The 21,669-nt window shown below is 51.8% G+C and overlaps 1 protein-coding gene across 2 annotated transcripts in view; it reads left to right on the top strand.

Moving 5' to 3' along the window:
• Positions 1 to 1,223: 1,223 nt before the first annotated feature.
• LOC137528663 (uncharacterized) overlaps positions 1,224 to 21,669 on the top strand; it is a 46,732-nt gene continuing 26,286 nt past the window's right edge. For both annotated transcript variants that reach the window (XM_068250088.1, XM_068250086.1), the window contains exon 1: positions 1,224 to 1,332. In XM_068250088.1, the coding sequence (XP_068106189.1) occupies positions 1,226 to 1,332 (107 nt within the window). In that variant the 5' untranslated portion in view covers positions 1,224 to 1,225. The remainder of the gene's footprint in view (positions 1,333 to 21,669) is intronic.

Here is a 21,669-nt window from a genome sequence, read left to right as displayed (position 1 = left end):
CCCCCAGCCCCTCCGATCGCCGCCGGCGATCAGGAGATCCCGTTCAAAGAACGGGATCTCCTGGAGGGCTTCCCCCGTCGCCATGGTCATCGACGTCGTGACGTCAAAGGGGATTCCTATCCACCCCATAGAGCTGCCTGGCACTGATTGGCCAGGCAGCGCACGGGGTCTGGGGGGGGGGGGGGGGGCGGCTGCGGCGCGACGGATCGGCGGGTAGCGGCGGCGATCGGGCACTGCACGCAGCTAGCAAAGTGCTAGCTGCGTGCAGCAAAAAAAAATTATGCAAATCGGCCCAGGGGGCCTGAGCGGTGCCTTCCGGTGGCATAGCCCGAGCTCAGCTCGGGCTTACCGCCAGGAAGGTTAAATTGAAATCGAACGAAGACTATTTGCTGTAGAGCTGCGATTCAGGCATCAAATGAAAGAGGAGAGCACAAGCTACAGAAAGGTATGCATCCTCAAGTACTTTGCAGTACTGGTCGGAGTCTCTTTAAAGGCATGCCCATGAGAGGTGGTCGGAGTCCCTTTAACAGATACATTGCATAAAATTCCAAGAAATAATCAGCATTTATAGTCAGACACTCCCACACAGGAGATAACATGACTTGGGAGTTATACAATTACCTCATTCAGCTAATTAGCGTCATATAACTAAGGTTATCTACATATCTTGTATCAAGAACAGGCCATAACAAGAACTTGGTAGGTGTCAGAATCACCTGAACATTAAATATTCCACTCTTTGGTTTAGCTGCGGTAGGGGAAGCAGAGTGGGAGTGCCTAGGGAACCTCGCCATATTTCTTTAAGTTGTTCCACCCAACTCCACTGATGAATACGTGGCAGCAAGTGGAAAACACAGAGGTGATGCTAGACGACAGTTCTATTAGAAAAGAGTGGAAGGTTTACCATCTCATAGGGTGACACAAAACTATGGACAAAAATAACCTTTATTCACAATGCATTTTGCTGAATGCAGCCGACTTCATCAGGTGAAATACCAAATCCTATTTAAATCTGACAGGAAGAAGCCTGCACCATCCAGGAATATTTCACTACTTTATTTAATCCAGAAATCATTACGGTTTGATCCACAGAATACTTGTGCTGTACTTGCTACAAATGGGACTCCTTGCGCTTGTGCAATATAAGTATTTGTGAACTGTGCAAGCGCAGAATGCTCCTGGCCACAAGAGCACAATCGAGAGAGAAGCATTGGCGCACCTGCACATGCGTAGAAGCCCACAACCGGTCGGGGATCTTTTGCAGGGGCTAGCGGCACAATGGAGGGCAGTGGAACTGCGGCGAGGGACTAAACAGACCTGTATAAGCTCCAGGTAAATAAAGCTTAACTTTTCTCTTTCAGTTCGGATGTCCTTTAAGTTATAGGTAGTTGCCCATCTAGTGGAAAGGTTTTGTCTATGTTTTGTTTACTATTTTGTCCAGCACAAATAAAGTTTGGTGTTGGTGAAAAAACAAAGACTGACTCCGGACTTGCTTTGCGCTGTGCCTGTCTCAGAGAGCAGAAGCATCCGCTAGCAATCCCCCTGTGTTACTAGTAGAATAAGCCCCAGAGCACAATGTCATGACGATGGACAGCGATATGCATCTTACAGCTATACTTTGCAGATAGGCAGCAGTTCTAATGGTAGGATATGCTGTGTTTGCAAATGTGAAGCGCCAAAGGGCAAAACAATAAGGCCTTGTTCACACTCTTTGTGTTGCAGTGTGGATTTCGGCAAGGCGACTGCTTACACCCCTCTGATACTGCAGCTGTCCCCTTCCCTGCTTACACCTCTCTGACACTGCGGCTGTCCCCTCCCCTGCTTAGACCTCTCTGACACTGCAGCTGTCCCCTAGTCTGCTTACACCCCTCTGACACTGTGGCTGTCCCCTCCCCTGCTTACACCTCTCTGACACTGCAGCTGTCCCCTCCCCTGCTTAGACCTCTCTGACACTGCAGCTGTCCCCTCCCCTGCTTACACCTCTCTGACATTGCAGCTATCCCCTCCCTGCTTACACCTATCTGACACTGTGGCTGTCCCCTCCCCTGCTTTCACCCCTTTGACACTGCAGCTGTCCACTTCCCTGCTTATTCCTCTCTGACACTGTGGCTCTCCCCTCCTCAGCTTACACCTCTCTAACACTGTGCCTGTTCCCTTCCCTGCTTACACCTCTCTGACACTGCGGCTGTCCCCTCCCCTGCATACACCTCTCTGACACTGCAGCTGTCCCCTAGTCTGCTTACACCCCTCTGACACTATGGCAGCCCACTCCCCTGCTTACACCTCTCTGACACTGCAGCTGTCCCCTCCCCTGCTTACACCTCTCTGACACTGCGGCTGTCCCCTACCCTACTTACACCTCCTTGACACTGCATCTGTCCCCTCCCCTGCTTACACTTCTCTGACACTGTTGCTGTCCCCTCCCCTGCTTACAGCTATCTGACACTGTGGCTGTACCCTCCCCTGCTTACACCTCTCTAACACTGTGCCTGTTCCCTTCCCTGCTTACACCTCTCTGACACTGCGGCTGTCCCCTCCCCTGCTTACACTTCTTTGACACTGCAGCTGTCCCCTAGTCTGCTTACACCCCTCTGACACTACGGCTGCCCACTCCCCTGCTTACACCTCTCTGACACTGCGGCTGTCCCCTACCCTGCTTACACCTCCTTGACACTGCATCTGTCCCCTCCCCTGCTACACTTCTCTGACACTGTTGCTGTCCCCTGCCCTGCTTACACCCCTCTCACACTGAAGCTGTTCCCTCCCCTGCTTACACCTGACACTGTGGCTGCACCCTCCCCTGCTTACACCTCTCTAACACTGTGCCTGTTCCCTTCCCTGCTTACACCTCTCTGACACTGCGGCTGTCCCCTCCCCTGCTTACACTTCTCTGACACTGCGGCTGTCCCCTCCCCTACTTACACCTCTCTGACACTGCGGCTGTCCCCTCCCCTGCTTACACCACTCTGACACTGTGGCTGTCCTCTCCCCTGCTTACACCTCATTGACACTGCAGCTGTCCCCTAGTCTGCTTACACCCCTCTGACACTACGGCTGCCCATTCCCCTGCTTACACCTCTCTGACACTGCGGCTGTCCCCTACCCTGCTTACACCTCCTTGACACTGCATCCATCCCCTCCCCTGCTTACACACCTCTGACACTGAAGCTGTCCCCTCCCCTGCTTACACCTCTCTGACACTGCGGCTGTCTCCTCCCCTACTTACACCTCATTGACACTGTGGCTGTCCTCTTGTCTGCTTTCACCCCTCTGACACTATGGCTGCCCACACCCCTGCTTACACCTCTCTAACACTGTGGCTGTCCCCTCCCCTGCTTACACCTCTCTGACACTGCCACTGTCCCCTCCCCTGCTTACACCTCTCTGACATTGCAGCTGTCCCCTCCCCTGCTTACACCTCTCTGACATTGCAGCTGTCCCCTCCCCTGCTTACATTTCTCTGACACTGCGGCTGTCCACTCCCCTGCTTACACCTCTCTGACACTGTGCCTGTCCCCTCCCCTGCTTACACCCCTCTGACACTACGGCTCGCCACTCCCCTGCTTACACTTCTCTGACACTGTGGCTGTCCCCTCCCCTACTTACACCTCTCTGACACTGCGGCTGTCCCCTCCCCTGCTTACACCACTCTGACACTGTGGCTGTCCTCTCCCCTGCTTACACCTCATTGACACTGCAGCTGTCCCCTAGTCTGCTTACACCCCTCTGACACTACGGCTGCCCATTCCCCTGCTTACACCTCTCTGACACTGCGGCTGTCCCCTACCCTGCTTACACCTCCTTGACACTGCATCCGTCCCCTCCCCTGCTTACACACCTCTGACACTGAAGCTGTCCCCTCCCCTGCTTACACCTCTCTGACACTGCGGCTGTCTCCTCCCCTACTTACACCTCATTGACACTGTGGCTGTCCTCTTGTCTGCTTTCACCCCTCTGACACTATGGCTGCCCACACCCCTGCTTACACCTCTCTAACACTGTGGCTGTCCCCTCCCCTGCTTACACCTCTCTGACACTGCCACTGTCCCCTCCCCTGCTTACACCTCTCTGACATTGCAGCTGTCCCCTCCCCTGCTTACACCTCTCTGACATTGCAGCTGTCCCCTCCCCTGCTTACATTTCTCTGACACTGCGGCTGTCCACTCCCCTGCTTACACCTCTCTGACACTGTGCCTGTCCCCTCCCCTGCTTACACCCCTCTGACACTACGGCTCGCCACTCCCCTGCTTACACTTCTCTGACACTGCGGCTGTCCCCTCCCCTACTTACACCTCATTGACACTGCGGCTGTCCCCTCATCTGCTTACACTCCTCTGACACTACGGCTCGCCACTCCCCTGCTTACACTTCTCTGACACTGCGGTTGTCCCCTCCCCTGCTTACACCTCTCAGACACTGTGGCTTTCCCCTACCCTGCTTACACTTCTCTGACACTGCGGCTGTCCCCTCCCCTGCGTACACCTCTCTGACACTGCAGTTGTCCTCTCCCCTACTTACACCTCATTGACACTGCGGCTGTCCCCTCGTCTGCTTACACCCCTCTGACACTACGGCTGCCCACTCCCCTGCTTACACCTCTCTGACACTGCGGTTGTACCCTACCCTGCTTACACCTCCTTGACACTGCATCTGTCCTCTCCCCTGCTTCCACTTCTATGACACTGTGGCTGTCCCCTCCCCTGATTTCACCCCTCTGGCACTGCAGCTGTCCCCTCCCCTGCTTCCACCTCTCTGACGCTGCAGCTGTCTCCTCCCATGCTTACACCTCTCTGACACTGTAGCTGTCCCCTCCCCTGCTTACACCTCTCCGAAACTGCAGCTGTCCCCTCCCCTGCTTCCACCTTGACACTGTGGCTGTCTCCTCCCCAGCTTTCACCTCTTTAATACTGCGGCTGTTCCCTCTCCTGCGTACACCTCTCTGACACTGTGGCTTTCCCCTACCCTGCTAACACCTGTGTGAACAAACCCTTACAGATTTAAGGTGGCCATACATCTAGAGATTTTGTGGCCTGATTGACCATCCGATTTGATAATTCTATCTACTTACACCTCATTGACACTGCGGCTGTCCCCTCATCTGCTTACACTCCTCTGACACTACGGCTCGCCACTCCCCTGCTTACACTTCTCTGACACTGCGGTTGTCCCCTCCCCTGCTTACACCTCTCAGACACTGTGGTATTCCCCTACCCTGCTTACACTTCTCTGACACTGCGGCTGTCCCCTCCCCTGCTTACACCTCTCCGACACTGCAGCTGTCCCCTCCCCTGCTTACACCTCTCTGACACTGTGGCTGTCCCCTCCTCTGATTTCACCCCTCTGACACTGCAGCTGTCCCCTCCCCTGCTTACACCTCTATGACACTGTGGATGTCCCCTCCCCTGATTTCACCCCTCTGACACTGCAGCTGTCCCTTCCCCTGCTTTCACCTCTCTGACGCTGCAGCTGTCCCCTCCCATGCTTACACCTTTTTGACACTGCAGCTGTCCCCTCCCCTGCTTACACCTCTCTGACATTGCGGCTGTCCCCTCCCCTGCTTACACCTCATTGACACTGCGGCTGTCCCATCATCTGCTTACACCCCTCTGACACTACGGCTGCCCACTCCCCTGCTTACACCTCTCTGACACTGCGGTTGTCCCCTCCCCTGCTTACACCTCCTTGACACTGCATCTGTCCTCTCCCCTGCTTACACTTCTCTGACACTGCGGCTGTCCCCACCCCTTTCACCCCTCTGACACTGCAGCTCTCCACTTACCTGCTTCCACCTCTCTGACACTGCAGCTGTCCCCTCCCATGCTTACACCTCTCTGACACTGCAGCTGTCCCCTCCTCAGCTTACACCTCTCTGACACTGCAGCTGTCCACTCCCCTGCATACACCTCTCCGACACTGCAGCTGTCCCCTAGTCTGCTTACACCCCTCTGACACTACGGCTGCCCATTCCCCTGCTTACACCTCTCTGACACTGCGGCTGTCCCCTACCCTGCTTACACCTCCTTGACACTGCATCCGTCCCCTCCCCTGCTTACACACCTCTGACACTGAAGCTGTCCCCTCCCCTGCTTACACCTCTCTGACACTGCGGCTGTCTCCTCCCCTACTTACACCTCATTGACACTGTGGCTGTCCTCTTGTCTGCTTTCACCCCTCTGACACTATGGCTGCCCACACCCCTGCTTACACCTCTCTAACACTGTGGCTGTCCCCTCCCCTGCTTACACCTCTCTGACACTGCCACTGTCCCCTCCCCTGCTTACACCTCTCTGACATTGCAGCTGTCCCCTCCCCTGCTTACATTTCTCTGACACTGCGGCTGTCCACTCCCCTGCTTACACCTCTCTGACACTGTGCCTGTCCCCTCCCCTGCTTACACCCCTCTGACACTACGGCTCGCCACTCCCCTGCTTACACTTCTCTGACACTGTGGCTGTCCCCTCCCCTACTTACACCTCTCTGACACTGCGGCTGTCCCCTCCCCTGCTTACACCACTCTGACACTGTGGCTGTCCTCTCCCCTGCTTACACCTCATTGACACTGCAGCTGTCCCCTAGTCTGCTTACACCCCTCTGACACTACGGCTGCCCATTCCCCTGCTTACACCTCTCTGACACTGCGGCTGTCCCCTACCCTGCTTACACCTCCTTGACACTGCATCCGTCCCCTCCCCTGCTTACACACCTCTGACACTGAAGCTGTCCCCTCCCCTGCTTACACCTCTCTGACACTGCGGCTGTCTCCTCCCCTACTTACACCTCATTGACACTGTGGCTGTCCTCTTGTCTGCTTTCACCCCTCTGACACTATGGCTGCCCACACCCCTGCTTACACCTCTCTAACACTGTGGCTGTCCCCTCCCCTGCTTACACCTCTCTGACACTGCCACTGTCCCCTCCCCTGCTTACACCTCTCTGACATTGCAGCTGTCCCCTCCCCTGCTTACACCTCTCTGACATTGCAGCTGTCCCCTCCCCTGCTTACATTTCTCTGACACTGCGGCTGTCCACTCCCCTGCTTACACCTCTCTGACACTGTGCCTGTCCCCTCCCCTGCTTACACCCCTCTGACACTACGGCTCGCCACTCCCCTGCTTACACTTCTCTGACACTGCGGCTGTCCCCTCCCCTACTTACACCTCATTGACACTGCGGCTGTCCCCTCATCTGCTTACACTCCTCTGACACTACGGCTCGCCACTCCCCTGCTTACACTTCTCTGACACTGCGGTTGTCCCCTCCCCTGCTTACACCTCTCAGACACTGTGGCTTTCCCCTACCCTGCTTACACTTCTCTGACACTGCGGCTGTCCCCTCCCCTGCGTACACCTCTCTGACACTGCAGTTGTCCTCTCCCCTACTTACACCTCATTGACACTGCGGCTGTCCCCTCGTCTGCTTACACCCCTCTGACACTACGGCTGCCCACTCCCCTGCTTACACCTCTCTGACACTGCGGTTGTACCCTACCCTGCTTACACCTCCTTGACACTGCATCTGTCCTCTCCCCTGCTTCCACTTCTATGACACTGTGGCTGTCCCCTCCCCTGATTTCACCCCTCTGGCACTGCAGCTGTCCCCTCCCCTGCTTCCACCTCTCTGACGCTGCAGCTGTCTCCTCCCATGCTTACACCTCTCTGACACTGTAGCTGTCCCCTCCCCTGCTTACACCTCTCCGAAACTGCAGCTGTCCCCTCCCCTGCTTCCACCTTGACACTGTGGCTGTCTCCTCCCCAGCTTTCACCTCTTTAATACTGCGGCTGTTCCCTCTCCTGCGTACACCTCTCTGACACTGTGGCTTTCCCCTACCCTGCTAACACCTGTGTGAACAAACCCTTACAGATTTAAGGTGGCCATACATCTAGAGATTTTGTGGCCTGATTGACCATCCGATTTGATAATTCTATCTACTTACACCTCATTGACACTGCGGCTGTCCCCTCATCTGCTTACACTTCTCTGACACTACGGCTCGCCACTCCCCTGCTTACACTTCTCTGACACTGCGGTTGTCCCCTCCCCTGCTTACACCTCTCAGACACTGTGGCTTTCCCCTACCCTGCTTACACTTCTCTGACACTGCGGCTGTCCCCTCCCCTGCTTACACCTCTCCGACACTGCAGCTGTCCCCTCCCCTGCTTACACCTCTCTGACACTGTGGCTGTCCCCTCCTCTGATTTCACCCCTCTGACACTGCAGCTGTCCCCTCCCCTGCTTACACCTCTATGACACTGTGGATGTCCCCTCCCCTGATTTCACCCCTCTGACACTGCAGCTGTCCCTTCCCCTGCTTTCACCTCTCTGACGCTGCAGCTGTCCCCTCCCAAGCTTACACCTTTTTGACACTGCAGCTGTCCCCTCCCCTGCTTACACCTCTCTGACATTGCGGCTGTCCCCTCCCCTGCTTACACCTCATTGACACTGCGGCTGTCCCATCATCTGCTTACACCCCTCTGACACTACGGCTGCCCACTCCCCTGCTTACACCTCTCTGACACTGCGGTTGTCCCCTCCCCTGCTTACACCTCCTTGACACTGCATCTGTCCTCTCCCCTGCTTACACTTCTCTGACACTGCGGCTGTCCCCACCCCTTTCACCCCTCTGACACTGCAGCTCTCCACTTACCTGCTTCCACCTCTCTGACACTTCAGCTGTCCCCTCCCATGCTTACACCTCTCTGACACTGCAGCTGTCCCCTCCTCAGCTTACACCTCTCTGACACTGCAGCTGTCCACTCCCCTGCATACACCTCTCCGACACTGCAGCTGTCCCCTCCCCTGCTTCCACCTTGACACTGTGGCTGTCCCCTCCCCAGCTTACACCTCTTTAACACTGCGGCTGTTCCCTTTCCTGCTTACACCTCTCTGACACTGCGGCTTTCCCCTACCCTGCTTACACCTCTCTGACACTGCGGCTGTCCCCTCCCCTGCGTACACCTCATTGACACTGCAGCTGTTCCCTCCCCTGCTTACACCTCTCTGACACTGCAGCTGTCCCCTCCCCTGCTTACACCTCTCTGACACTGCGGCTGTCCCCTCCCCTGCATATACTCCTCTGACACTGCAGCTGTTCCCTCCCCTGCTTACACCTCTCTGACACTGCAGCTGTCCCCTCCCCTGCTTACACCTCTCTGACACTGCAGCTGTCCCCTCCCCAGCTTATACCTCTCTGACACTGCAGCTGTCCCCTTCCCAGCTTGTACCTCTCTGACACTGTAGCTGTCTCCTCCCTTGCTTACACCTTTTTTACACTGTGACTGTCCTGGGCAGGTTGGTGCTCCATATTGATTGATTTACATAGAGCGCTTGGGGAAGGGACGGTCCAGTGTAAAACCAGCACTGGAGCCTATAGCTCCTTAGGTAAGCCACTACTCTTTTCTAATAACATACCTCCCAACATTTTGAAAACAGAAAGAGGGACACTTAGGCAACACCCCTGCCACACCCCTGATCACTCCCCCATCACATCCCTAGTTACGCATACCATAAAGATTTCATAGGAAAAATATGTTGTTTTAGAATTCAGATCACACTGGTCTTTCTATCCTTGTTCATTTTAATTAATCATAACATTTGAAGATAAGAAACATACCAATTTAAAGGATATAAATAACATTTAGTGTATATTTAAGAAACTTTTTTAGTAGAATATGGCATATATTTATATAGATTTGTACATGAGTTCTGAAAGAGGGACAAATGAGGAGGAAAGAGGGACAGAGGGACAGGGCTCCCAAAGAGGGACTGTTCCTCCAAAAGAGGGACAGTTGGAAGCTATGTAAGATTCTAGAGGGAAGTATCCACATAATATTGCATCCTAAGGGCCCTTTTCCACTAGCAATCGCTAGCGTTCACGCTGAACGCTAGCGATTGCTGAATCGCAATTAGCGGCGATTCCCCGACGTTCGCGGCCGCGATTTTGCTATGCTATGCACTGCATAGCAAAATCGCGGCAAAAGTCGCTCCGCGGCGCGATCGCGATCAAGTAAAAAACGAATCGCGGTAGTGGAAATTACCTACCGCGATTCCTATGTTAAAAAGCAAACCGTAGCGATTGTAAAATCGCTAGCGGTTTGCGTTTTTTGCGATTCAGCCAGCGCAAACGCGCTGGTGGAAAAGGGCCCTAAATGTTGGATCCTTCTGCAGATTAATCACTGATCGGAAAATGAATACGTTGCCAGTGGAGCACAAAAAATGTAGAGAAAGAACACAAGAGGGCACCCTTCACTCTCTGTATACAGGATTGCTATTTTTACAACACAGATAATTGCAGTCCCTCCACTAGATGGCACTGCTTGCTGAAAATTCTGAATAATGATCCTGGAATCAAACTCAGCTCAACTTCCTGCAGCCCAGGCGCATCTCCCTGGATTGCTATAGCTGGTTGTTTTGCTGCAGCCACACTCTGTACAGTACACCTGTAAAAACAAAAAAACAGATACCTAAGGAGAGGGAAGGCTCTGGGTCCTATAGAGCCTTCCCACTCCTCTCACGGTGCCTTCGTTGCAGCGCTAGCTCCCCCGTTTGAATCCCCCGCCAGAGGAGGCTTTGGAAGTCTGCGGGAGCTTGAGCGCTCCAGAAGACAGGCGGCTCTGTACTGTGTGAGAGAGCGCGCTCGGGCAGGCACAGTACGGAGCTGCCCATCTACGGGAGCACTCAAGTTCCTGAAAACGGTACTTACGTAATATCCCGTCTGGAAAGTTTGGTAGTTTTTTGTTAAAGTTATGTTTGTTCCTCCAGGAAGACCATTTTTGAAAAGCGGAAAGTCCCGGCTTTCTGTTGCACCAGTTCCCTAGTCGGTATGATGCTCAGTTCCCAAGTTATGGGGTTTTGAAGGAGGGGTGTCTCCTGAACGTGGCTGCAGTGCAGTTACAGAAGTACGGATGAACCCGACATGATGATAAGCAGCACACCCAGGAGGTCTTCTTCCTTCACAGCACAATTCTGTGTGTTAAAGGACTTACGAGGCGAACTGGCCCCAAAAAGTTAAATACCTGTATGAAATATCAATGCACGGAGGGCGCTATCCGCGTCCTCCGTGCCGTTCCGCCGGGTCCCCGCATCTCAATGTGCCCCCCCGGCCGGTCCCGACCCCACAGCCCGGGTCGGGCTCTCCTTCCTCCAGTAAGATGGCCGCCGGAGCTGGCCGCGGCTGCGCAGTCCGCATATGCGCGAGTGCGGCTGCGCAGCTCTAGGGCCTCCCCCCCGATCCACGCTATAGGCCGTCTCCTGTTGCGTGGATCGGGGGGAAGGCCCTAGAGCTGCGCAGCCGCACTCGCGCATATGCGGACTGCGCAGCCGCGGCCGGCTCCGGCGGCCATCTTACTGGAGGAAGGAGAGCCCGACCCGGGCTGTGGGGTCGGGACCAGCCGGGGGGGCACATTAAGATGCGGGGACCCGGCGGATAACCTGTCCCCCAAACCCCCCCCCCCCCCCCAACTTGGGAATGGGGCATCGCTTTGACTCAGTGCAATGGAAAGCCAGGACTTTCAGCTTTCCAAAAATGGTTAAATCTGGCTAGGGAATCAAACAGAACTTTAACAAAAAGCTGCCAAACTTTCCAGACAGGATAATAAATAAGTACCCCGAAAACTTCTGAAGCCTCCTTCGGCGGCAGAAAGCAGTATTTGACCAATTTGGTCTTGCGGAGATGGTCTTGGTGGTTTTGGAGTGCCTAAGTATGTAGGTAGCCAGGTACAGGTAGGTATAGTTGCCCCAGTGTAGGGAGTATAGCTGCCTCAGTATAGATAGTATAGTTACCCCAGTATAGCAAGTATAGCTTCCCCAGTATAGTAAGTATAGTTGCCCCAGTATAGGGAGTATAGCTGCCTCAGTATAGGTAGTATAGTTACCCCAGTATAGCAAGTATAGCTTCCCCAGTATAGTAAGTATAGTTGCCCCAGTATAGCTAGTATAGTTGCCTCAGTATAGCTAGTATAGTTGCCTCAGTATACGGAGTATAGTTACCCCAGTATAGGGAGTATAGTTAACCCAGTATAGCAAGTACAGCTGCCCCAGTATAGGGAGTATACTTACCCCAGTATAGGGAGTATAGTTGCCCCAGTATAGCTAGTATAGTTGCCTCAGTATACGGAGTATAGTTGACCCAGTATAGGGAGTATAGTTGCCCCAGTATAGCTAGTATAGTTGCCTCAGTATAGGGAGTATAGTTGCCCCAGTATAGCTAGTATAGTTGCCCCAGTATAGCTAGTATAGTTGCCCCAGTATAGCTAGTATAGTTGCCTCAGTATACGGAGTATAGTTGCCCCAGTATAGCTAGTATAGTTGCCCCAGTATAGCTATTATAGTTGCCCCAGTATAGCTATTATAGTTGCCCCCTGTGTAGCTAGTATAGTTGCTCCAGTATAGCTAGTATAGTTGCCTCAGTATAGCTAGTATAGTTGCCCCCAGTGTAGCTAGTATAGTTGCCCCCAGTAAGTTAGTATAGTTGCCCCAGTATAGCTAGTATAGTTGCCCCAGTATAGCTAGTATAGTTGCTCCAGTATAGCTAGTATAGTTGCCCCAGTATAGCTAGTATAGTTGCTCCAGTATAGCTAGTATAGTTGCCCCCAGTATAGCTAGTATAGTTGCCCCCAGTGTAGCTAGTATAGTTGCCCCCAGTATAGCTAGTATAGTTGCTCCCAGTGTAGCTAGTATAGTTGCCCCCAGTGCAGCTAGTATAGTTGCCCCCAGTATAGCTAGTATAGTTGCCCCCAGTGTAGCTAGTATAGTTGCCCCCAGTGTAGCTAGTATAGTTGCCCCCAGTGTAGCTAGTATAGTTGCTCCAGTATAGCTAGTATAGTTGCCTCAGTATACGGAGTATAGTTGCCCCCAGTGTAGCTAGTATAGTTGCCCCAGTATAGCTAGTATAGTTGCTCCAGTATAGCTAGTATAGTTGCCCCAGTATAGCTAGTATAGTTGCTCCAGTATAGCTAGTATAGTTGCCCCCAGTATAGCTAGTATAGTTGCCCCCAGTGTAGCTAGTATAGTTGCCCCCAGTATAGCTAGTATAGTTGCTCCCAGTGTAGCTAGTATAGTTGCCCCCAGTGCAGCTAGTATAGTTGCCCCCAGTATAGCTAGTATAGTTGCCCCCAGTGTAGCTAGTATAGTTGCCCCCAGTGTAGCTAGTATAGTTGCCCCCAGTGTAGCTAGTATAGTTGCTCCAGTATAGCTAGTATAGTTGCCTCAGTATACGGAGTATAGTTGCCCCCAGTGTAGCTAGTATAGTTGCCCCCAGTATAGCTAGTATAGTTGCCCCCAGTGTAGCTAGTATAGTTGCCCCCAGTGTAGCTAGTATAGTTGCCCCCAGTGTAGCTAGTATAGTTGCCCCCAGTGTAGCTAGTATAGTTGCCCCCAGTGTAGCTAGTATAGTTGCCCCCAGTGTAGCTAGTATAGTTGCTCCAGTATAGCTAGTATAGTTGCCTCAGTATACGGAGTATAGTTGCCCCCAGTGTAGCTAGTATAGTTGCCCCCAGTATAACTAGTATAGTTGCTCCAGTGTAGCTAGTATAGTTGCCCCCAGTATAGCTAGTATAGTTGCCCCAGTATAGCTAGTATAGTTGCCTCAGTATAGCTAGTATAGTTGCCCCCAGTGTAGCTAGTATAGTTGCCCCCAGTATAGCTAGTATAGTTGCCCCCAGTGTAGCTAGTATAGTTGCCCCCAGTGTAGCTAGTATAGTTGCCCCCAGTGTAGCTAGTATAGTTGCCCCCAGTGTAGCTAGTATAGTTGCTCCAGTATAGCTAGTATAGTTGCCTCAGTATACGGAGTATAGTTGCCCCCAGTGTAGCTAGTATAGTTGCCCCCAGTATAACTAGTATAGTTGCTCCAGTGTAGCTAGTATAGTTGCCCCCAGTATAGCTAGTATAGTTGCCCCAGTATAGCTAGTATAGTTGCCTCAGTATACGGAGTATAGTTGCCCCCAGTATAGGGAGTATAGTTGCCCCAGTATAGCTAGTATAGTTGCCTCAGTATACGGTGTATAGTTGCCCCAGTATAGGGAGTATAGTTGCCCCAGTATAGGGAGTATAGTTACCCCAGTATAGCAAGTACAGCTGCCCCAGTATAGGGAGTTTAGCTGCCCCAGTATAGGTAGTATAGTTACCCCAGTATAGCAAGTATAGCTGCACCAGTATAGGGATTATAGCCAGGGCCGGATTTGTACTCTTTACCGTCCAAGGCCACTGTCACCAGCCGCCCCCCTTTAATATAGGTAGCGAGATGACCCCTACCCTCCAGAATAGGACCAGATGACCCCTCCCTCTTTCCCTCCAGTATAGGTTCCTCTTCCTTTCCATCTCCAATGCTGCCCAAGTCCATAGCCGCTGGCCACAATGCAAACGTGCACAGAGAGCAAGGTGGCTGCTGCACAGGCGGCTAGCAGCAGAGTACCACGGTCAGGTGCTCACCGGATTTTCCTGCACTGCAGCATTTGCAAGCTTTCAAATGCTGCACCAGTTTAGCCTGCTGCTTTGGTGCACTTGCTCCTGTGGTGCCCTAGGCCATGGCCTAGGTGGCCTTGGCCTAAATCCGGCCCTGATTATAGCTGCCCCAGTATAGGTAGTATAGTTACCCCGGTATAACAAGTATAGTTGCCCCAGTATAGGGAGTATAGCTGCCCCAGTATAGGGAGTATAGCTGCCCCAGTATAGGGAGTATAGCTGCCCCAGTATAGGTAGTATAGTTACCCCGGTATAACAAGTATAGCTGCCCCAGTCCCCCAGTATAGGGATTATAGCTGCCCCAGTATAGGTAGTATAGTTACCCCGGTATAACAAGTATAGCTGCCCCAGTATAGGGAGTATAGCTGCCCCGGTCCCCCAGTATAGAGATTATAGCTGCCCCAGTATAGGTAGTATAGTTACCCCGGTATAACAAGTATAGCTGCCCCAGTATAGGGAGTATAGCTGCCCCAGTATAGGTAGTATAGTTACCCCGGTATAACAAGTATAGCTGCCCCAGTATAGGGAGTATAGCTGCCCCGGTCCCCCAGTATAGGGATTATAGCTGCCCCAGTATAGGTAGTATAGTTACCCTGGTATAACAAGTATAGCTGCCCCAGTATAGGGAGTATAGCTGCCCCAGTATAGGGAGTATAGCTGCCCCAGTATAGCTAGTATAGTTGCCCCTGCTGTATATAGTTGCCCGCGGCCGCCGCTGTGGAGTACATTTGAAATCGGCGCCGGTAGACTTGGGCGCAGGATACAGCGGTATATAGCTGATCCTGCTTCTGCACAAGTCCGGGCCGATTTAATTACTATTCTCCCTCCAGGCCGACATGGATAGTGGGGGAATGAAATAATTCGGCTTCCAGCGATTGCTGGAGGCCGAATTATTATGTTTTTAAGCAACCTCGGCTCCGTCTTCTGATGGAGCCGACGTTACTCACTGAGCGCTGCAATAGGAGTGATTCCTATTGTAGTCTAAGGAGGCGCCGGCTGCGCCCAAATCTAGCAGCGCTGAAAAGCACTGCTCCGGCCGCCGTGTTACCTTAGCTGGTAGCCGCTTCCTCTTTTATAATGCCTGGTCAGCCCCCTCCTTCATGCCCTGTCTCCTTACACAGCAGCAGCTCCTTACACATTGGTTCTCAGTTTACCTGTGCAGAAAGCAAGGGAGTGGGGAGGGGGCCCCATCCAAAGTTTCACAGGGGGCCCAGTGATTTCTAGATACGCCCCTGGTGTGAGTGTACAGGATACAGCTCTGTGGTAAATATTAGACACGAGAACATTTCAACACGTTTAGAAACATTGTGTGCCTACATTTTCAGAAAAACAGGCACCTGTATCAGTGCGGCCATCTGGCAGTAATATTCGAGTGTTTACTGGGTGTGTCTTTCTCTGTCTCGCTGTCACCTTAAAGGTATATTCCTCTTTCATCCTTATAAATATCCAAAGCTGACTGCAAGCTCAAAACACACTTCTCTGCAACCTTAGCAACAGCACTCCCTAGTTTGGAGTACTATTTCCATGAGGTTGCCCATGAACTTTGCTGAAGGAGTCTTTGTCCCCCCTTTTTTGTTTCACAATATTTTATTAATGTTTTCCTGAATTTTGTACTTTTGCCTTTTGTAACAATTACATGAACATACGATAGTTGTCTACCAAACACCAGACTGGCACCTCTCCAGTCCCTACTGAACTCTGCTACCTGCCTCATCCGCCTCTCCTTACCTCCTTACATTTCCTCTCTGATCTCCAGATACCATCATACCTTCGCTCCATCCAGGAGACCCTCATGTCCTCTAGCTTAGTCATTTCCTCTCTTTCTCAGCCGTCCAGGACTTCTTACGAGCTTCACCTCTACTTTGGAACTCTCTCCCACACCCTGTCCATCATGCTCCGAGTCTGGAAATCTTCAGGCTAGGAACTTGCTAGACAGTGCGTGAAAGTTAGCGTTTTGCTGCATATGCGTTTGTGCGTTATAAGTGCATTTTGCGCGCAGTTTCAGTGCATTTGCGTTTTTGTTCCGCACGTGCGCTTTTCCAGCGCTTTGCGTGCATTTTAATGCATTTGCAGTGCGCATATATAAATTGTATATGCTTTTGTATGCGTCTTTGATATGCGTTTTATGCTAATCACTAGGAAGCCAACAGAAGCGGAAATACATCATCACACAAAAAAAAAGCATAAAAAAACTCACTACAACGCAGTATCTCTGCGTCATCATTGACATTCATTATGTGCATTTTAGATGCGTTTTGGAAAAATATGCAGCAAGTCATGCGTTTTTAAAAAAAAAGCACATTGCAGAACGCAAACATATGCATTTTTCCATGCTGCCCATTAACTTGCATTGGGCTTGATTCACAAAACGGTGCTAACTATTAGCACGGCTTTTCGCACGTTTTAGTGCATTTTCACGTGAAAAATTGGGTCGTGTGAAAAACCAGTTATCACGCGCAAAAAATCACTTTCGCACGGTAATGCGAATTTTTCGCGCATTTACGGTCTCTTATCGCAAATTTATCATGCGTACACGACCGTTAACAAGCGAAAAATTCACATTAAGGCACGAGCGCGAATTTTCACGCGCGATAACCGTTATCACGCAAAATTTCGCGTGGAGCACTTTTCACGGTGTGCTAACCAGGGCTGCCATCAGAAATTTTGGGGCCCCTCACACATCCTCAGGCCTGGGTCCCCCCCTTCCTGGGCCCACCCACTGGTTGCTGTACCCGCCCACTAGCCACCCCACCTCCGTGTCTGTGCGTGAAGTGCGCAGCGGCGAAAAATGTGCATGGCTCCGACACTGACGAAAGATAATAACGTGGGTACGTTATTATCCTTCATCTGTTCTCTTTTGTCCCCTATTTTCTTCTTGTGCCTCTTTTGTCCCCCTCTGTCTGACCTCATGTTCCTGTCTCATCTCTTTTCTCCCTTTGCCTCTTTTGTGCGCCTCTGTTCCCCCTGTGTTACCTCCTGTCCCCTTCTGTCTCAGCTCCTCCCCCTGCCCTAGCCAGGTATAGGTGCTCCTATAGTGCTGGAACGCGGTGTGCTGGTTAGTGAGCCACAGGCCTGCAGCCAGCACATGCGGCCTTTCCAGCGCTTTGTGGGGGGGGGGGGGAGGGGGCAGGGCCCCCAGAAGCCCTGGGCCACTCACTGCAGTGTCAGTTGTCCCCCCCCTGATGGCTGCCCTGGTGCTAACAGTTAGCACTGTTTTGTGAATCACACCCATTATGTGCGTTTTCCGCTGCGTTTTGCGCAATGCTAGCGTTTCTGCCTAGTGTGTTCCTACTGATAAACTTTCTCTCAAAACATACCTGTTCAGACAAGCCTATAAATTGCTGTATAGCATTTTAACTAACTCCCTGTGTCTCCTCCCCTAAATGTCTCCACTCCACTGCCCTCTAGATTGTAAGCTCACAGGGGCAGTGACCTCCTCCTAGTGGTTCTTATTCTGCTGTAATTCATGAACATGTACCAGTATTGCTGATTTGTCTCAAACCACCAATCAGCTATGGATGTACTGTACTTGTATTGCTGGATATCCTGATTGTACAGGGTTTTGGAGCTCTCATGTATCTATGCCCCCCACTATTTTTTGGGTACTATGCCCAGCGCTACATTAGATGTTAGCACTATATAAAAAATTAATAATAATCAACATAACACATATGTACGATACAAAGGACTTGGAATTTAAAATCATAACATTAGCTGCGCCCACGCCTCTCTCTGGTGTAGGCTGAGAAAACAGACATGCTAGGCATATCAAGTAACCCGTGACCCAGAGGACTATGCCAACTATCTGTGCCAAGCTTATATAACTAGTTTACCACTAAGGGTTTTTTCCACCTTAAGAACCAGAGCAATTTTCACCTTTCAGCGCTCCTCCCTTTCATTCGCCAACAACTTAATCACTACTTATCGAAACAAAATGATCTATATCTTGGTTTTTTTTCTGCCAACAATTAGGCTTTCTTTGGGTGATGCACTTCGTTAAGAATTGTTTTATTCTAAATGCATTTTAACGGGAATAATAAGAAAATAAATTGAAAAAATTCAGTTTTCGGGCCAATATATTAAAAAAAATGTTCTACTGTGGATAAAACCTACACATTTTATTTGCCCATTTGTCCCGGTTATTACAACGTTTAAAATATTATCCTAGTAAAATGTATGGCGACAATATTTTATTTGGAAATAAAAGGTGTATTTTTTTCAATTTTGTGTCCATCATTAATTACAAGCCCATATATACAAAAATAACAGTAATATACCCTCATGACATAAATATTTAAAAAGTTCAGTCCCTAGGGTAACTATTTACGTATTTTTTTCAAATTTATATGATCGGAAGATCCGCACCGTCTAAAAATAGTTTATTAAAGTTCCTTTAAAAAATTGACAAAGGCATAAAATTCAGTGTGTGGCGTGTCACATTAGGCATCCTTCTTCAAATAGCTCCAGTACACATACACACACAGTTTAGGTTCCCTTTAAGCGGAAAAAAAGCAGTTTAACTTACCTGGGGCGTCTTGCAGCCTCCTGCAGCCTCCCTGTGCCTGCGCCGTCCTTCCTGAAACTCTCCAGTAGTGGCCTGTCGGAGGCTAATGCGCATGTCCCTGAGCCGCATGCACCCTGATCACTGCACATGCACAGTAGCTTTAAGCAGGTCACCGATGCTGGCTGGAGGGTCTCGGACGGGTGAGCACACAACGACTCAGGGGGCTGCAAGATCCCCCAGGCAAGTTAAACTGCTTTTTTTTTTACACTTTGGATTTCCTTTAAAGTAAATTTGAAGCTGAAACAAAATCTGATACTCATGGAGATAAAAATATCTGACTTCTATTAAGCCTTCCCTGTCCCCTCATTCCACCCCCACTGACTGGTGGAATGCACCTGCAGAGACCCTCGGACGGCTTTGGGAACACTTGTGTCCCCGAGGGCCTCTGAAGAAGGGCGGCTCCGTACTACAGCACTCGAGCTCCCAAAGCCTTCTGAGTTCTCCCAGAGGTGTCATTATATCACCAGGGGACAGCGATGGAACGGGAGGACCGAGAGGGGACAGGGAAGGCTCAATAGGATCCAAATTGTTCCCTCTACATAGGTAAGTATTTTGTCGTGTATAACCGTCAATACCGCTAGGGTGGTTAAGCACTTCCTTACTGGTAGTCTTTGGCCCCTTAAAGTGAACCTTAAGTCACCGATAAAAAATGAGATTTACTCACCTGGGGCTTCCCTCAGCCCTCGCAGCCCTGCTCTGACGCTCCAGGACCCGCCGGCGAACACTTCCGGTTTGGCCGCAATAGCAGCATAGGGGGCGATATACAGGCTGGGAACGCGAAGAATCACTCGCGTTCCCATGCCTGTCGGCCGGTGACGGCCAAACCGGAAGTGTTCGCCGGCGGGTCCTGGAGCATCAGAGCGGGGCTGCGAGGGCACCGATCGGCTGCTAGGGGCTGAGGGAAGCCCCAGGTGAGTAAATCTCATTTTTTATCGGTGACTTAAAGAGACACTGAAGCGAGACTAAATCTCGCTTCAGGTCTTATATATAGCAGGGGCACGTGTGCCCCTGCTAAAACGCCGCTATCCCGCGGCTTAACGGGGGTCCCTTCACCCCCAACCCACCCCCCGCAAAAGTTGGTCGTAAAATGGTCGCTGGTAATCTTCTTCCTGGAGGCAGGGCTAACGGCTGCAGCCCTGCCTCCCAGCGCGTCTATCAGACGCGCATCGCCGCCTCTCCCCCGCCCCTCTCGGTGAAGGAAGACTGAGAGGGGCGGGGGAGAGGCGGAGATACGCGTCTGACAGACGCGCATGGGGCAGGGCTGCGGCGGTTAGCCCTGCCCCAACCAGGAAGCGCTCCCCCGCTGCACGGAGGGGGTTTGGGGGGACAGGGACCCCCGTTGAGCCGCGCTATAGCGCCGTTTTAGCAGGGGCATGCATGCCCCTGCTAGCTATGAGGTCTGAAGCGAGATCTATTCTCGCTTCAGACTCTCTTTAAGCTTCACTTTAAAGAGAATCTGTAATCCGAAAAGAAATCCCTCTGGGCAGGGCTGGGCTGGATTTACCATAAGGTACTGTAGGCACGTGCCTACAGGCGCCTGATGATAGAGAGGCAGCTCAGCCCCTTCCCTGAGTGCCTCCCTTCCCTCCTTCCCTATGTAGAGTCCTGAGCGGGGTGTAAATGAGAGGATACTCACCCTGCTCTCAGCATTCCACTGATGAGATCTCCCTTCAGTCAGCAGCACCTCTAGCTACTTAATACTGAGGTTCCTGTAGCTATCTAATACTTGGGGGCACCTCTAGCTACTTAATACTGTGAGTACTTCTGGCTACCTAATACTAAAGGGTACCTGTAGCTACATATGACGGGAAGGGAAGCAAGGGAGAAGGGACAGCTGGGACAGCAAGCACACTAGCGGTCCGGTTCGGCAGGGGTTTGTAGGTTCATGGAGAGCAAAGTCTAGGGGTGCCAGGACATCTGTGCCTATAGGCTCCTGTGAGGTAAATGCGGTCCTGCCTCTGGGAATTACTTACCTCGGGAGGGGGGAACCTCTGGATCCTAACGAGGCTTCCCCCGTCCTCCGGTGTCCTCCGTTCATGTGCCCGGGTCCCCCAAAGTGCGGCGAGGTAAATATTTACCTTACATGATCCTGCGCAGGCGCACTAGCCGCTCTTCATTCAGGTTAAGGCAGAAATAGCTGAACCCGATCGATCTGCTCTACTGCACAGGCGCGAGTCCTTTTGCGCCTGCGTAGTAGAGCAGATACAATGGGGCTCGGCTATTTCTGCCTGGCCCGAACGAAGAGCTGCTAGTGCGCCTGCGCAAGATCCAGGAGAGGTAAATAAATCAAGCCTTGTCGGGGGAGGATTGCGGGAGACTTCGGGGGAGCCAGCGCTGGATTGCCTGCAGCTACAGGGGAGGGGGAAGCTTCATTGTGACCCTGAGGCCTCCCCCCAGAAGGTTTTTTTTTTCTTTACACAGTCTCTTTAAGAGACTTTTGGTAAGAAAACGGGGCTCACCGATGTCACGCTGCATGGACCCGTCTCTCTTGCTGTTTGTGTCGCTCTCCCATTGCTGGAGCCTATTGGCTCTGCTGGCAGTATGGCCTCTGACCCTGTGATCACTGTGAGCCAACCACAGCTATTCACAGCCAATCACACGGTCAGGAGCCAATGAAATCGACTCCTGAATGGCATACGCAGCTCTGC

This window comes from Hyperolius riggenbachi, chromosome 8 (genome assembly GCF_040937935.1).
Source record: "Hyperolius riggenbachi isolate aHypRig1 chromosome 8, aHypRig1.pri, whole genome shotgun sequence".
NCBI classification, from domain to species: Eukaryota; Metazoa; Chordata; class Amphibia; order Anura; family Hyperoliidae; genus Hyperolius; species Hyperolius riggenbachi.
Note: the sequence above shows the minus strand (reverse complement) of the source record. Positions and strands in the feature narration are given on the sequence as shown.